The 18,560-nt window shown below is 37.0% G+C and overlaps 1 protein-coding gene across 1 annotated transcript in view; it reads right to left on the bottom strand.

Moving 5' to 3' along the window:
- Window positions 1-221: 221 nt before the first annotated feature.
- Window positions 222-18,560, bottom strand: part of CLSTN2 (calsyntenin 2) — a 550,032-nt gene continuing 531,693 nt past the window's right edge. The window contains exons 10-17 of the mRNA XM_072143113.1: window positions 17,248-17,414; window positions 15,362-15,510; window positions 11,960-12,180; window positions 11,126-11,296; window positions 10,300-10,445; window positions 8,737-8,854; window positions 7,007-7,191; window positions 222-2,802 (exon numbers count right to left, since the gene is read on the bottom strand). Coding sequence (XP_071999214.1) covers window positions 2,587-2,802; window positions 7,007-7,191; window positions 8,737-8,854; window positions 10,300-10,445; window positions 11,126-11,296; window positions 11,960-12,180; window positions 15,362-15,510; window positions 17,248-17,414 — 1,373 coding nt within the window. The 3' untranslated portion in view covers window positions 222-2,586. The remainder of the gene's footprint in view (window positions 2,803-7,006; window positions 7,192-8,736; window positions 8,855-10,299; window positions 10,446-11,125; window positions 11,297-11,959; window positions 12,181-15,361; window positions 15,511-17,247; window positions 17,415-18,560) is intronic.

Genomic DNA, 18,560 nt, shown 5'->3' with positions numbered 1-18,560 from the left:
TCAGATTAAAATGAACCCTTTTGCTCAGAGAAGGAGTTGCAATAATTTGTTGACAAATTGATTTGATAAGGTTTGATAACTTGGATGTGGACTTTTGGAGTTGTTTTTGTATTAAAGGTTCTAATGTGATACCGGATGCAGCTTGGTGTACTTTTTGGGCTTTTTAAAAAGGCCTGCTTTCTAGTGCCAATTCTAGTCCTAAGCTGATGTTTTTGTTTCTAATTGAAATGTACAACAAAACTACCAGCAACTGGAGGACTAGAGTTGCCACCAGCAGCCAATGACCCTCCTTACCAAGAGATTATAAAAAAAATTCTAAAGAATTAATAAAACTAGAAAGGACTATATACAGAAAATTTTAGATCAACATCTGTTCATATCATTTCAATCAGGACCCAAATCGAACCCCATCAATAGATTTGACAAAGCTTACATGAGTTGACTCTTCGATAATTTAATCATATCTAATCGTCATGCTGGGGAGCTTTACAACTTGGGTTATCATAAGCTATGAAGCAGAATTTGTGAAGCCGATTTAAAGTTCATTTATGGTATTTGTAATATTAGATTGGAAAATGGACAGAGATATTTAAACATTTCCAACATTAATTTAAAAAAAATATAAAATCTTATAAATGAGAATTAGATTTTTCCCATTTGTTGTCATTTGTTAAATTACAAGCTAAATTATTCCCACCAAGAAAAAGAAATACAATTAGTCACCCTCCTTCATCTTGCTATCCTTACAGACCCATCTCATCACTCTGTGTTTTGCTCCACCCACTGCAGGAGGAACCAAGTGAAGTGAATGAGTGCAAAAAATTTACAAGACACGTGAACATCACATGTCTTTTAGCCCTTTCCACAATGGAGATTTCGACACCTTGCGTGGTGAGATATATCAGAAGTAGCAGGATGGACGATGACAGATAGTATTACATATATAAAATCAAGAAATTGATGGTATTTATATATACTGACCAAACCCACTGCTTTTTGGCTGGACTCCAGATGTTATCAATGGCAGAAAAATGTCTTCCATCTTCCATTTTGATTAACATACCTGATCTTTTTATTGAATAAGAAGGTGTGGGGGGGGGGGGGGTAGTAAGCCACAGCCACAGTTGTCCAACAATGGCCTATTTAAAACACATGCATGCTAGACCAAGATAAGAATGCATGTACTGTGAACACGTGGTTGGGGGATAACTGCCCAACAATCTGTGTAGGGCCAGCCTACATCCTTAATAATTACATTTGCAAACCTATTAACATAACTATTTTTATCTAATAACAAATGTTTGTACTCTTTGAACATTTTGCTGATTCACTAGAGGTGATTTGAAAATGAAATTTTAATAAACATTTTAATATTGTGTCTTGGGATTTTAAGAAAGCAGTTTTATAATGTGGTGGTTACATTTTCACTATTTTTACTTACTTTTTAAAAATTGATCTCTTTTGCATTTTATTAGCATATTAATCTTTAATCTGCATCTAATTAATCATGAATCTACATGTAAAAAATAAGCAATAATATCTTGGGGATATACATGTTACAAAAGAAAATGAGTGAAATAAATGTAATTTTCAGTGTGTTTTTACATTTTAATATGTTTATCTGGTAAATATACTTAAAGAACATCTACGTCCAGGATTGGAAACTAAGAACACTGACATACTGGTGGGTGTCCCCTCTGGCAGGATCTGCTTTGCTTTAAGCTTGTTATGTCCTGTTTTTTTTACAAAAAAAGGCTTTTAAAATTATGCAAATAAGCCTGGGGGGTTCCAGATTCCATAGATATTGATGGAGCCTCAAGCCCCTCAGGCTCATTTGCAATAAGAGTGGATAAGAGTGGATTCTGCCAGAGGGGGCGCACACCAGTATGTCAGTGTGCTTGGTTTACAATCCTTCATCCTTAAGTCAAGGATGTTGGCTTTTTAAAGTTAAATTGCCACTATTGTGATGAAACTTAAATTTTTATGTACAATAATAGAAAGTTTGCTTTTAAGTTACAAATAAATTGTCATTTATCAAATGTATCAGTGCCCACCAATTCTAAATATATCTCCTACACCTATTCTGTGTTTCCACAGAGAGTAGCGAGTTCATGTAAAACGAGAGGAGAGTTTTGTTATCAGTGATAACTTATCTTCTTTGTTACACTGCTGCCTCCATGTGCTGTAATATACAGATAATCTGCTTTACTCAAAATTGTGTTTCATGTTTTTTTTTTTTTTGGCTCAATTTATTGTCAATTTGTGATCTATTGGCTTCTCTGGAGCAAATGGGCTAAAAATGCTGACAAACACAAAGCTCTCGTGGGAAATCAAAGTATCCCTTTGCTGGCAATACTCCCCTGGATATTTTATTAGTAGCCACGTTTTCATAAGAACCCTTAATACAACATTGAAACTTTACATGAAACAGACCAGGTTTTGTATGAGGCTTTGGTTTGTCAGCAAATGAAGAAAATGTTAGTTGTTATTGGTAATCCTGTCACTGAATCCAGAGTCTTTAACTAAATTGCTTCTGAAATAAATAAGATTTGTGTTTACAAAAGGAAGAATAATAAGAAGAAAGTATTAGTACGTCAGTGTTAATTGATTCCATTCCAGGTGACCTCTTCGCGTTGCACTGTGCTGCTTTGATCTTGCTTGGTTTTCAACTTCCTCCTCGTCGCTGTCATCAGAGTCACCACTTGTGCTTTCCTCCTCTTCTTCATCATCATCCTCCTCATCTTCCACCTCTTCTTCTTCTTCCTCACTTTCACCTTCTCCAGGGACATTTGTTTCATATTTCTATTATGGGCAAAAAAGAGACATTTAGAGATACTGAACTCAATGGATTTAAAGAGGACCTGTCAGGACAATTTGGGACACTACTAAACCACCCACTGGGTGGTTATGGAACGGTGGCTTAGTAACCTAAATTTGGCTTTTGAAAGTCCCTCTATGAAAAAAACCTTTATACTTATCTAGAGATGAGGTGTATGTGAAACCATATCTGGTGCTGCTCACACCTACGCAGTACATCAATGAAGCTGGAGCAGTACACCTCGGCTTCATTGTGCAAGCGCCATACCCATAGCACATGTGCAGCGAAACCAGGGTGTAGTACGTCGGCTTCTCTGTGGGACTGCGCAGACTGTGGGTAGCACCGGAAAAAGGTAAATATAAAGGTTTTTTATTTAAATAGCAGGCCAAGCAGGACCAGCCAATGGGCGATTTGGGATACTAAATCATCTGTTCATAAGAACCTTGAGCAGTTTAGTGCCCCAAATTACCCAGACAGGTCCTCTTTAAGCTTTTAAGGATTGCATTACAATATGGAACTTGCAAATTTGAAAATGGACCTAATCAAATTCAATAATACTGCATTTTATCCTAAATGATGAGATCACAATACAATGGGAGTCATTTATCTTTATTTTTCTTCCTGTTTTTTTAATCTTTTTTGAGACATTTTTTCGTGCATTGCAACTTTTGCGCCTTTTTGGGGACATTTTGAAATGTACGCCAAACATTTGTTTTTCGTCAGATTTATCTCTTATTTCAGATGTGCTAAATGATACAAATGACATTTATCATTTCAAAATGTCTAAAATTTGCAACATTTTTTGGCGCAAAAAGCTCCAAATGAAACAATTCTTAGGGAAATTTGAAAAATGACTTCAAACATTTTTGCAACATTTTTATGCCACTTGCAACAAATGTCTGAAATAGGGATCTGAAAAAAAAATTAACACAAAGAAAAAGTGAAATTGATAAATTTCCAAAGAAGCAGAGATAAGAAAATGACCCCCAATGCATGTATTGCTCATTTCCTTTTTGGCTCCTATTGCAATCCTGCATGAAATGTCCTTTCTGGAATTCCCTCCTTTATGTGAAATCTTGCCTTTTACCTATAAAAAGTCTACTTAAAAGTCATGTAAAAATGAGCAGAGGAGCGTCATATTTGTTTGAGTTGAGTCAAGTTTAGAGGCTGTAGATGGATTCTCACGTTAGATGTCTCGATCTTCAATAATTTAATACCTAAAAAAAACTGTCATACTAAATATAAGAATTTTATCTCATTCAGCTTGTGGTTCTCTATGCTACAGTGGAAATGATAGTTTTATCTAGATCACGAATTCATGGATCACAGAACCATAAGACATAACCACAGATATGCAGCCTCTAAACTTGACTCAACTCTGACAATTATGACTCTTTTGCTCATTTTCATATTTTGTTGGGGAAGGTTTTTTGTTATAGGTAAAAGGCCAAGATTTTACATAAACGGAATAGAGATATTTCATACCCTCCCTGGGGGTCTTGTAGTTTCAATGGCTAAATAAGGTGTCCCTTTAAGAACTGCAATTTCTTATATTACAACACAGCTAGCGAAATCTTCATCAAGCTGCAATTCACTTCACAGAAGTAGTCATTTTCACCTTAACTGGGTCGTCAAGGTATATCAAAATTTCTGTGCATCTGCTCCAGCATTAGTTTTAAAGGACACCTGTCATCAGGTCTGTGTCGCTTGTACTGTCACTACTACCTGCTGGAGCAGCTCACAAGGGATCCCATCCCAGCCTTTATCTAGTTATTTCATACATTATTCATTGTAAAATCACATATTTTTTATCAAGTAAATGAGGCTGGTCACATGGTCAGAGGCAGTGATGTCACCCCTGTTACCCCTCCCCTCTCCTCCCCCTGCTCATGTCTGTGTGTAATGTATAGTAAAGTATTGCTGGTATCAGTGCTGCATCTGCTGACATGCTGCATCCTCCTAATACACAGGTGAGAGACACAGACATCAGCTACACATGAATCTGACATGTTCTGCTGTAACATGGCTGCCTGGAGCTGCTGTATCTCTCCTAAACACACACACATGCACACACAGGCTGCAGGGGGCGTGGCCACCAGCACCAGGAAGCACATCATTATACAGCCTCACATCATTATACAGGCTGTCAGTCATGCACTGGGGGTGTGGCTGTGCCTCCCACTCATGAATAGAGTGGACAGCTTGAATATGCTAATGCTTCATTGGACATTTCACAGGTCATTTGCATACAGCTTTAGGACCTCATTGCTTAGGTTTACAGGTATGTAGAGGGATAATGAAGGGATAGAGGCAATGCTCTCTAAAGGCAGTTTATGAAAATATATTTAGTTTAGGGGGGTTATTTTGCATGACGGGTTCTCTTTAAGCTGTAGAGATGTGGTCGGGACAGAATCGGCCTATGTAAACAAATACAGAGCCGGAAGTGATGACGCATGCTGCAGCTCGACTGGAGCATGGAGAGAGGTAAGTATATGCTGTTTATTATCTTCAAAGTCCTTTTCCCCAGCAATATATAAAACTTTTTATATACCTGGATAACTTCTTTAAATTTGATTATACACTGCAGTGGGATGAACCACAACAGAAACCATTAAAAGCTGCAGAAACATTCCTGCACAGTTTATTTTACTTGTAATTGTAATATAAGGTTTAGTAATATCTACAATTATCTACTCTCATGTATTAACTAAGAGTATTATACTATGTGTGTACAATACAAGCTAAGTGATAGGTCTCATATTAGAAGCATAATAAAATAATGGGGGAGTGGAAAAAAATATTTTTATCTCCAACTCCCCCAAGTTCATATTTTCTTTCTTCCATATATTTTCTTACAATTAATAATTTTGCAATAGATGAAACATTAAAATTTATACTTTAGGATGTTAGTTCATACCAAAATTGTAAAGTTATGGTTGTACTGTACTTTACTGTATCTACAAGGAGATTTATGCAATAAACCAGAGCCAATTATCTTATATGAAGTAAAACCAAGAGATAAAACTTCTTTTTGTATGCAAATAGGTAGAAAAGTAGATTTAAAGGGAACCTGTCATCAGAAATTGGCCTAATAAACCAATACCAGTTTGTTGTAAGTCAGCTTAACACCCTTGAGATCAGGTTTCTTTTGTGGCAAAGTGTGGCGGCATCATCTTGAAAAATCATTTTTGAAGTGAGATGGTAAAATGGTTACATGAAGTCATGGAGGTGGAGAGTTTAGTCCTGAAGTTAAGATCTTTACACCTTTACACTGTGATCAATATCATGCATGAAACTGCAGGCCATCGGATTAGTGATGTCTCTGGATGCAGGACCTCAATACAGCGAAGGTAGCTTTCTGAGGCGGGGAGAGCTTGACTTCAAAGTTAATTTCTCCGCCTCCTTGACTTTAAACAACCAATTTACATCTCACTTCAAAGTTGATTTTCTGGATGATGCCACCGCACAAGATCACGAGACATTATCTCAAAAGTGTTTAGCAAAATAGGTAGTTTTTTTTTCAGGTCAATTTCTTCTGACAGGTTTCCTTTAAGGCACCTGGGACCATTTTCAAAATGGAGAATAAAACAGCCAGTGCATGAGACCCAAAAGGAAGTACATTATATCACAATTGCACTGTTTTTTTGTTTGCTTGTTTGTGCCACCGCAGGTTTTTACCTGTATTATACTTTACAATAACATTGTAGTTACTTAAAAATTGTAGCAGCTTAAAAATTATACATAACCTCACAGCAGAAATGGTTTTCTAAAGTGGCAATTACACGTTATCCATGTTTTATAAATATGCCGAGCTGATTCATTGTCTGGCAACTAAAACAACATCCTTCTTGACTTACAGAAAATGTAAAATAATATGTTCTTTTGGCATTTACAAGTTTGGCAAGTAAATTGCTTTTAAATTATCAAAAGAGCTCAAATCCCTTCACAAAAGTCTTGTAAAAAGTAACACACACACACACACATATATATGTATATATATGTGTGTGTATATATATATATATATATATATATATATATATATATATATATATATATGTTACTTATAAATCTTTATATCAGTCAAAAGTCTAACCTCATGATGGCAAATTTACAATTCATTTTCACATATTATACTGAAGTACAGTTGATGATAAAAAATACCAAATATACATGTAACATTGCACATACCTCCATAGGATTTACAGTGATAGTTAAAGCAGAATCATCCCAATTCATGTCAGGGTCTTTTGTTGTCTCTTTGTCTGGAAAGTCTTGTTGGTGAACTGCCCGTAATCTTAAGATTCCCAGCACAACAATAATAACCAATATGCTGATGCAAGCTACAAGGACGATGGTCGTTGCACCTGGAGAAACTGAAGACCAACAAAAGACTTGCTCAATAATCAAAAATATGGAGCAAAGTTATAAGACTTTACACACATTTGAACCAATAAAATTTGAACACCACAAGAAAAATTCTATTATTGCCAGTGATATAGTCCTTTTCCATATCCTTTGAGAAGGTATCTGCTAAGTATCTGTGTTATTATATGCCTGATTTTTAAATGGTTTACAGCGGGACTCCCATTATCAACATTTGTCACACGTGACCAACTTGCTGGACCCCCTGAGATCGGCAGAATGGGAAACGGCTAAGATGCTGACTCCTGGCTGACTTGTGTTATGCTCCACTGCATGTAACATCGGCGGGTAGCAAAGTGGAACCTGCAGACCAATGTGCTACCATTTGTGAGGGATCCTGGCAGTCAGTCTCCCATGAACACACATTCAGTACTATCAGTTTTATCAGCAATAAAAATTTCCATTATTGCTTCCGACCTTCCTTGGCTGTCTAACCACACAATGCAGTTCCTTTTTATGTAAACAGCCCTAACCTTCTGACTGCTTCAGAATAAAATCTTGAGTTAAAGATTTCTCTTATTTGCTTCTCTGTTTGGCTATCAATCCAATGATGCCTCAGCACAGCATGACAAAAGCATCTAAAACCATCACCATTTCTGCATGCTAAGAGGACAGTATAATGATCCTTCCCTCTACATTCTTTATATAAATCTCCTGTGGGGGACATTTGTTTGAAGTTTCTAAGAGCAAAACTGTTCGATTTGTTCATGGTAACAAATCCGAGCTCAGCTTTTATTTTCCCACAGCAGTTTATGAAAGAAAAGCTGAGATATGATTGGTTTCCATGAGCAACATTAAAACAGTTTGCTTTTAGACATCTCTTATAAATCGCAGTCTGCCCCAATTCCATCAGACAGGACCTCTTGGTACCCCTAAAATTGACACATATTTCACTATAGACTCTAATAGAAAAGTGAATATTTCAAGCCAGATATAATTGGGTTTTTGAGTCCCATGCACAGCTTTGCGGCATGGCCCATGTTCGGTAGCTAATGAGTATAGAAGACGAGTTATGCAAAAGAATTATATTTTAAATAAAACACATATAATTAAATTATGCAAAATTACTGAGAAATTTCCCAATTACAATGTAAGTTTTGATGCCATATAAAACTGCTGTGATTAACAAATGTTACAGTTCATCAATAACGATGATTATACCAGTCCATTAAAGGAGATCATCTTCTGCCATCTGCCAGTTTCTGGGTGGCACACGCCAGGCCTTGTGTGCAATGTAAGTCCGGATTTTTTCTTTATTATTCCAATGTTTAAGTTTTGCTTTATTTACATGCAAAACCTGCTAATGGTCAGAGGAACTTCCTTCCCATCTGTATTTAATAACCAGCTGTTGCATTTAGTATTCCCGATACTTAAAAACTGAATGTGTAAATTATTATTCATTGCTGGTAACAGTACTGATGCCACAAATCCAAGTCTCAACATCCTGCAGATCTTTATGGCCTACAAAAGTAGCAGTAAGTGTTCCCGTTACATACCCCGACTTCCATGTCCTAGAACTTCAGTGTTAGGATCCTGTAGAGATGGCATAAACTGAGGCTGAACCGCCATGTGGTTTACATGCTCCATGTAATTTGAATTGTGTAAAATGTTGACCTAAATGATAAAGAAGATAACTTGCAATGTGTTTAAGATTCCTCTCAATTAAAGAATTATTAGTTTACATTCTTAAAAAATGTAAAACAAGTACATATTTTTCTATTAATACCATTCATATGCAACAAACTAATCTGACTCAGCACTAAATCCCATGTACGTCATCTTTTAGAATTGACCACAAATTGAGAATCCTTACATAATGTACTTATAAGCTTATTTCATACATACAAACATACGATACATCTGTCCGTTTCTGCTCATTCTTGAGTCCCGCCCCTAGTTAATTAGTAATTACTTCCTGGAACTCCCCTTTTTGCTTTTAGTTACTGTCTAGTTATTAGACTAGAGTAGTGCTTCTTGTGCTGGGAAATACCAAACAGTCGACATCAGAAAGTGCCTGACTACATCAGAATAGGAATGACTCAATGATTGCTGAGTGTTCTTTGTTTTATGTTAGGATTGATCTGTTAAATATATTTTTAATCTGCTGGAAAACCTTTTTTTTGGTGAAAAGTTCCTTTTATTTAAAATGCTAAACAGGTGAAACATGCCTCATTATTCTCCAGCAAGTCCTTAAATAAAACAAAGTGCATAGAAAAAACAACGTTCTTACAAATATTTATACAACTATATAAAAGGGAGTGATGGGAAAAGCACTGGTTAAATTAAACGAGAAGAGAAGAACATCTTTGATGTTTTGTTTTTGGCTTAGTACAGTGCACCCTACCTACATCCCTAGTAATGCCCCATTGAAGATGCACAAGAGTGAGGATTAGAAAGTAGCTGAGGGGGAGAGGTAAACTATAGAGAAGACCCTGAGCGAAAGGAGAGGACCTGCCTTGTCAGGATAGTGGGAAAAGTGTGGTTTTAAAGTGTGTAATGCTGTTCCCTTGTGCTGTAACGTGCAGCCGCTTGCACAGGAGGGAAGCAACATTGATCGTTCTCAGGCCGGGGTACATGGGCCATGAGAAGTGCCAGCTCCTCGGTGGCCGGCTGCGCTCAGTTGAGGTATGGGTGACAATTTTTGGCCTCACAGTTGCAGGGCAACTTGTTGCTGGTTTCCTCGATGGGAAATTGTAGTTGTAGGTCAGCTCCTTGCCACGGTAGATGCTGCACAGGGCTGAAAAACCTCTTAAAGGGCAGGATAACATTTACATTTTATCTTGTAGACCTAAGTTTTCCAAGCCCTCAAGCAGTACCCCAATGCCTAAAGTTCTCCAACCACCTAACATGAGGATAAGAGATAAACCTTATCCATCTAGAATTTATATAGAAACTGCAGGACACTCCATTATAATTCACTCCTGAAAACAATATCATTGCATCATTCTTTTTTTTTTGGTGTTTCGACACATCTGTTATGTGGATAATAGCTGCAGAGTGGGAAGTGGCATGAATAGAAAAGTGTCTATACAATCTATATACGATAAGACGTGTCATACCTCAAGATTGAAGTCATTACTTGTGTAACGTCCATTTAATTCAGAACACTTGACTTTGAACTTTCGACCAAAGATAGAAGCAGAATCCCAATGACGATAACGCACTTGTCGTAAAACATCTTCATAGTTTTTCATTGTGTCTACACCTGAAATATTTAGTATTTTTTGAGTAAAGAATTTTTATTTCACAGTACAACAAAAAGAATACTGTAATATGAATATAACAGTGCCTAAAGGGACTAAAATATTCAGATGAATGGGATCTGACACCTAGCAACCCATAATAATTAGCACTGTCTCATAAAAACATAGGACATGGTCTCATGCTTCCAGCTCCATGCACTACAGAGTTATGGGAACAAAAATAGGCAAGAAGTTAAATGGTGTGTTGTCAGGTGTCAACCAATAACACCTAGCTAAGAGTTAGGACATCAATGTAAAATTCCCTGAAAACCCTGTTAAGATAACAAAAAATAGTGAGTGTCTTATTAGTCAGCTATGGAACCATATTGAGGTCCTCTTCTGCCTGGAGCTCCATGTCATTGGAGTTTGTAGAGAATGTAAGTTCTTATGAAAACAATTCAAAGGGTCTAGATGCATTTTTACATCGAAACACCCTTACTTCCCTTCATCATCCAATGCCTCCCTTTTCTTGGTTAAACTTGATGGACATATATCTTTTTTAACTGTACTAACTATGTAACCTTGCAACATAATAACAAAACCTTTAAAAATATCCAATTTTAACATCCATATGGTTCCAAAAGATTCCACTTTTCGAAACATTTGACATCGAGGTCTCTTCTCTTCTGACATCTATACGTACCATAGATCGAATAGCCTTTAGTTGAGTTGGTGGCATCAAGATGTTTTCCTTGCAATGCGCTGCGATCAAGCTCTAAACATTCCTGCTTTGTGTTCAGTTCATCACCAGTGACCAAAATATCACAAAAATCTAAATGATGTAGAGTTTCTGCCAATACAACTGCACCTGAAGCTAGAAGTGCAACACATTTTATTAGTCACACATATGCAACATGGTAGGGACAACAAACAACTTTTTTGTATGCATTAAGTGATCACATAGGGAGATTGCAAAAATATCATGCATATGTTCCTTGAAACCTCAAAAGAAAACCACTTTGTTCTGGATAACATTTTAATTTCCTTTTTAACTTACTGTATGTATATTCAAATACTAAATTATTTATAGCAATTTGAAATTTGATATATTTCAATGTAAATGGTTAATCCACATTTCATGGATTCTGAAGAGCTCCTAATCTCAATAAGAAAACTAGAAGCAACGCATCGGAAAATTCAAATAAAGACCCTGAAAGGAACAGTATCCCTATGGAGGATGACCAAGGTTCGGTGCATGACGAAAGTAACCAGAGTGAATCAATGTCAACCCATATGATCATCGAAAAGATCATATGACTTAAGAATGTCCTATAATGTAGAACGATTCAGTCCCAATGATATTTAAGCCTCTGTGGCCACTCACACACCGTTATTAGCAAGCTGGTGGTGCAGGGCATTGCCATTTTGGGAAGGACTTTTGCTCCCAATGATGTAATTGGGAATGATGGGTGCAGTAACTTAAATGCCTAAATACTATGCTAGAATGTAGACATGTTTAAAAATGTTAAATTCTTACTTTTACCAGAAATTTTCTCCACACGTTTTTCTATCCTGGTGACTGTGCTGGTGATCCTGATATCTGGAAATAAAATCACACCAATTGTATTTTCAAATTCTGATGCTGGACGGGCAAAGTGATCCATTCCAGTAACTGTGATCTTGGGTTCATTGGCCTTGAGAATGACGACGTATGCCTCTATATCTGGGATGGTAATGCAGACGTCTTCGCCAAAGCATCTGAAGTACAGAAAAATAAATAATTCAGAGGTGAAATGTCTGTGCTGGGTTGGAAGTCTAAGCAATAAAGCCAAATATACACAACCATTTTGAGTGAGACTCCTGCAAAAGAATTCAGCAATCGTTGATAAGTTTTTGATTCTACCAAGCAAGCTTGGACGTCCAACCAATTCACTAATATTAAAGGGAACCTGTCAACAGCAATTGACCTAATAAACCACTACAAGTATGTTGTCAATCAGCCGAACACCTTTCAGATCATGTTTCTGTTATGACTCAAGCTCCCGCTTCCTCTGGAACCCCGTTCACTATAACTGATGGTCCTGCATCAAGAGATCTCACTAACCAGATCTCCTGAAGTCTGATGCATGTTTATTAATCACAGAAGAGGAGGCTTTCAGAGCCCCCCACCTTGACTACGGAGTTAAACTCTCCTCCTCCTTGACTTTACACTGCCAATTTACGTCTTACTTCAAAATTGATTTTCTGGATGAGGCCACCACACAGGGCCATGAAAGAAACAAAAAATAGAAGGTAATATGCTGCTTGACAAATATTTTGGTAGTGGTTTATTGGGTAAATTGCTCTTGACAGGTTAGCTTTAAGTTAATGGATAACACATAAATCGTTTATTTATGAAAGGGTAGTCATGGCCACAGCTGATTTGTTAATCCAAGCTCAAAAGAGCACATATTATTTTTAATTGCATAATTATTGTTGACTTGAATTACTACTACATATGTTTATTTTTTCTTACCATTTTCAGAGTGGCCTAACTTTAAATTTTTCTGTTGGGATAGCCACACGAGATCTTGCTTTTCATACTACATAAGGCACCCAGCTTCCATTTTTAGGAATAACTCATAAATGCAAAAGTCTTTCCCTTGAACAGACTGTAGCTTGACATAACAGAACTACAGTAATTGAAAGACATTTATTAATATCTATATTAAACTTTGCTACAGATGTATCTGTCCAGTCAAAATGGACCTTGGTATGTAAATGGCTAAGCTTTTATGCAGTACTGTTATTGCTCGCAGCTATAAGAGACAGCAGTCAGCTGCATATCTCTTCTGGTATATCTCGTCTTTTTATGTCATTGTTACACAGTCTTCCAGACTGAGTACTCGGGTATAGCACTAAAAATTACATAGATTGGAATAGGACATTGCTTGTGCTGTGGCCCCTCATTGTGCTGATCTCACTTAAAGGATGGACCCTTGATCAAATGTTGATAGCCTATTCTAAGTACAGGCCATCAATAATAAAGTCCTGAAGAAGCCCTATGTGTAATGAGAGCACAAATCATGTATGGCAGATTCTCGATGAACCTTTTCTAATTTGTACTCTCTTCATTTAATTTTTTTTCCTTTTCTGTGATAGATTTTCCTGAGTTCAAAGAACTGTTTGTTAAACTGTCAATGTCAGGAAAGGTCAATGTCCAACAATAAGACATTTCTCCTGAGCTGCGTAGAACCACACTCCGACAAACTCGCTAAACTCTCATTGATATTTGACCACTCAGTATTCATAATTGTTCAACATGGTGACTTCAAAGCTGATCGCTGCCAGGGTTAATCTTTAGCACAATCAATATGTAAATAGCTAACGGGCATTTAATTAATATTTTAGCAGCAAGCCGACTGCAAGTTAATTAGATGGCTCTACGTTTAATTGTTATCACCACTAACATATGGTTCTCCACAGTAATATATATCTACAATAACCAGCTTACAGTAATAGAGATATCTTGTTAAAAGTCAATCAGGCCCTTGTACAAAGTCAGATTTGTGCTGTTACGGATGAAATAATGTTTAAAACAACACAACCTCCATCTAAGGTCATCTGTAAAGGAAATGTACTTGCAAAGTTTAATGCAGAGAACTTTGAACACAAAAAAAAGCAAATGTCTCCAAACTTCAGGCAATGAGTGCTGTAAAGTTAGGCTGCACAGTCTAAACATATGGGATTTATCATTGGCGATTAGGTAATTTAATAAAACTGGCTCAGATTATTCCCTCACCAGTAGGTCTGTTTGTGGTTTTAATAAAGTTATTGGATCACAAGAATCACATTTTTACTCAGTGAGGCACATTTACTAAGTTCCACGTGCCAGTTTTCTGTTGGACTTTGCACTTTCTTTTATGTACAAACTGCTCGCATAAGTATTTAAGAAGTATCCGCAACACATATGTGTCGCATGCAGTGTCGGACTGGCCCACCAGAGTACCAGAGGATCCTCCGGTGGGCCCTGGATCAACCCAATACTGAACCCAGAGGTCCATCAGAAAACACCACAATTTGGAGGCTGCTAGAGTATATTTCCTGGGAGATAATGAAGCGTGGGCCCCCAAATTGATTTTCTCTGGTGGGCCTAAGGAAACCCAGTCCGACGCTGGTCGCACGTGACCCTTTTATGTGGCGCCCAGACTATTGTTCACGTGACACAAATTTTGTCACTAAAATGAGCGTTTCTGTTCTGAGTACCACACTTAACATGCAAAGTCTGACAGTAATGTGTTGCATGCCCCATGTTAACGGTGCACCAAAAAAAAGTTGGTGCACTCTGTCATGGGAGTTTAGGGAGTACCAGATTCATAAAGTTTTGGTGCCACAACTCATGAATCTGGCAGCCTCTGCACACAGGCAAACGGTATATGTCGGCTAATGTGCTTGTTTTTTGCGGGACAATACATATGTTTAATAGTGGTATTTCAGTTACATACATGTTATTGATTAACTGAGGGGGACATAAAAACACAAGTATTTTTTTTTTTAATTTAACTTTTCTTCATTCAGCATGGAAGATAAATAACATGGGATAGTTATTCATTGAGTCAAAGCTATTACAGCAACAGAAGGTCTTTTGTGATATGATATCATGGTGGAGATGTGGTAGATTCTACATGACCCGGTAGCACTATCAGATTGTTTAGTATTTTCTTTCGCTGTCGGTTATAGATCATTGTCCCAACACTTCTCTTTATGATGTCTGTTGGACCATTGTGGAATCCATCTTCCTGTTAGAAACTGCATGAGGTAAAACATTGTGGGACTATACAGAATTCTAGAATTGTATCATATCAAATTGCACTGAATGCTGTCATCCCTAAAACTAGTAAAACACAGGGAAATAAAAATTAGTTGATATAGAGACTTTTATTTGTACTGTAAGACTTACTGGACTTTAGATGAAACCCTGATCTTTCGTTTGCCAGTGTTTGGGAATTGTCTGGAGTTTATATAAGAAACCTTTCGAAGAGCTTGATTGATGCTGTCAATATCCTCACCTTCCATAATCAACATGGATTGTGAAGGGTTGAAGTGGTACTGCAGAATTAAAAGACAAATTGGGTATTAAAATATACACTGTTGAAAAAAATAAAGGGAACACTTAAACAACGTCGAAAAAATGAAGAATTCACGGTCCAGCCAGGCTCCAAACACCAAGGATTTTATTTAGTGCATATACAAAACTTCAGTGATCCACTCAGATAGACAGTAGTGCCTACGCGTTTCGGACAGTGTCCCTGTCCTTAGTCATGGCTTAATTATCGTAACCTTCATATTTAAATTGTTACAAATAGAGTTAGGTTATCAATAAGATTCTGTAGATTTGTTCTTAAGTTGAATTTGTATGCAAGTCACAACTGGTATGTTTTGTAAGTGCAGCTGCAAACAATTTTTTTTTACCCTGTGAGAGGTGGATTTTCAAAAATTTGGAGCAAGGATTAAAACTTAAGCTGCATCACAGACACTTGGGGGTAAAGTTCAGTAAATTACCAGCAACCAGAGAGGTCACAGTGGGCATAGAGGTTCATCTGTAACTAGGCAACTTCAAGTCAGGAACTAACTGTATATTGAAGGTTTTTTTGCATTAATGAATAATATCTTCTTATAAGCATCTTCTAAGCAACAGCCTTCAAATTAAAAAATTCTGAAGGTAAACAAAACTGTAATGACTGATGACCAGGGGAGCAATTATTCCTCATAATCCACTAACCAGAGTAAGATCATATACAAACTAGTATGTACAATTTCCAGACGTCAACCAATGGGCCATATTCCATTGTTTCTGGCCCATCTCACAATGGTTGTTCAATCCGGACTGCTCACTCTATAAATGTCTATGGGAAATGACGTGCCTGACCCCGAATCTGGGCAGGAATAGGACTTGCTCTATGAATTGTGGCGAGACCGGTCGGCACGTTCAAGGTGCTGTGAGACGTGGCACCATTCCGGGCTCACAGCCCAAGCACACTAAAGGAAATTAGAAATAGTCAGAAAACTACATTTATTGAAAGGAAGAAAGCAAAAGAAGAACAAATGTTAAATATGTAACTTTCTTTTATCATCTCATATGGCCTTGTTGTTATTTAGGAGGACCACGAAAATGATCTGCACAAAGGAAATAATATGGTGAGTACTGGTAGATGTTAATCACTGACCATCAACATGGTGACTCCATGATGACTACTTTATTATGGATGGGAAATTGAGTCACCAGTGATCATCATACTCCGTCCATAACAGTTCTTCAGGTGCATAAACAGTTCAAACAACAGTATAAATCTAATCTTGATGTACTCAATAATGAATGTCTGAAGCAAAATTGTTCTTTTGTGTGTACTTTAGTTAAGTAACAATTACCAATTCACTTGCTAATTCTCTGAGTTTATAAAACTGGAAGCTCAGATCCATCTATCTAGATAGTGATCCATATACATTGTACCAATCTGTTCAATTTGATTAACCGTTTTACAGAAGATGTTAAATATTCTATCTGAAATCTTTTATTTTAACACTATTTACTTCCAAGCAGTGTGGAAGTTTCTGCCGCCAAGGAGCCTGTTAAGTATTTATATACATCTGAACAAGATCTTCTTAGTCAGATCAATTAAAAAGTTCTGGATTAGATAGTGTATCATGGAGTACAAGACAGGCATGGAATTTTTATGCATAGTTGAAATCATTTTTATCAAACTGCTCAGGCTAAATGTTCATACATACAGTTTTAGATACCTATTTGAAACATTAGTATTAGCACTATTTAATTTTTATCTGTACCTTTAATCCTTGTCCAAGGTTGTCCAATGAATTGATATCTAGTCCTTCTTTACAGGCCTGCAAGCAAGAGATCACCTTGCGACTTTCTATCTTTCCAGGGCGCAGAGTAAGTCCGGCAATGCTGCCGCGAAAATACTGGGCAAATTTAGGTTTTGTGACTTCACCACCTGTCGGGAACAATGTAAAGTTATTCAATTTGAATTTTATTACCATATGTAGAATTGAGAAAGAAGTGCAGAAAGAAGGGTGGGAGCACTCCCCACCAGTTCCCTCTTCATAGGAGTCGGACGACCATGGCTCCACATCTGCCAAAAGATAGGACATGCTCTATTGTTTGTTGCGTGAGCACTGAGCCAAGTCATCGTGCGATGAGACATGGTCTGCACATTACACCGTGACCTTGTGCCACAGGCTTCTATTGTGGTTGTGATCTAGTGTGTCCAGATCAAGGCCACAATTATGGTTGTCTGCATGGAGCCTTACACTTTACTGGTCGTACAAAATTTTAACTGTGATGTAAGTTGATGAAATGTCCTCTTTAACTAACCTTAATTCAGTTGAAGGATCTTGATCTCTTATTAACCATTTCTTAGGTCGTATGGTAAGATACCATACATACCAACATCTTTGTACTTTTATAGCTTTAAATAATAGACTTGTCTTAAATATATCATCAGGTTTGTTAGTTCCTGCATTAACAAAAATATCTGTCTGTCTTTAAGTAATATATATGGCATTACAGGATTTGTGCTATTATACATAGGTGCTGTCATTATGAAAAAATAAATAAGAAAACTTAATTATATATAGTTTTATCTATTCCAGCCTGTGTTTGCTGCCCAAGTATTCATTGTGGTCACCAGCATCCGAGCAGAGCGGAGCTAAACATGACTTTTCTCATAACTCTATGACAGTCCTAAGTGATAACTCAACGCATTCGCTGATTTTACAACGGCTTCTGTTGTCTTCTCATTGAGATATCAGAATAGATATAAATGTTGTAACATCACATTGTTACAAGTGTGCCACATCTGTATTGTATTGATGTTCCAGTCATTGCTTTTATGCTAAGAGTTATACAGCTGAATCAGCATTATACTTTAATTTTTTTAATATCTGTTTTTATAGTATAAATGCAGTACAATTCCTTTTGTCTGACATGTAATAATTCACAGTGATGAACAGCATGCCTTCTGTTTCCAATACAGAATTGGCAGATAATATTGCATTTTACACAGCCAGGGTTGAGAGACTCTACAGGAAAAAACAAACCTCCTAGGATTAAAAACAAAGTTTTTTGAGAGTTATAATTT

Source organism: Engystomops pustulosus, chromosome 3 (assembly GCF_040894005.1).
Source record: "Engystomops pustulosus chromosome 3, aEngPut4.maternal, whole genome shotgun sequence".
In the NCBI taxonomy this organism is placed as follows: Eukaryota; Metazoa; Chordata; class Amphibia; order Anura; family Leptodactylidae; genus Engystomops; species Engystomops pustulosus.
This window is presented reverse-complemented; position numbering and strand designations above follow the sequence as displayed.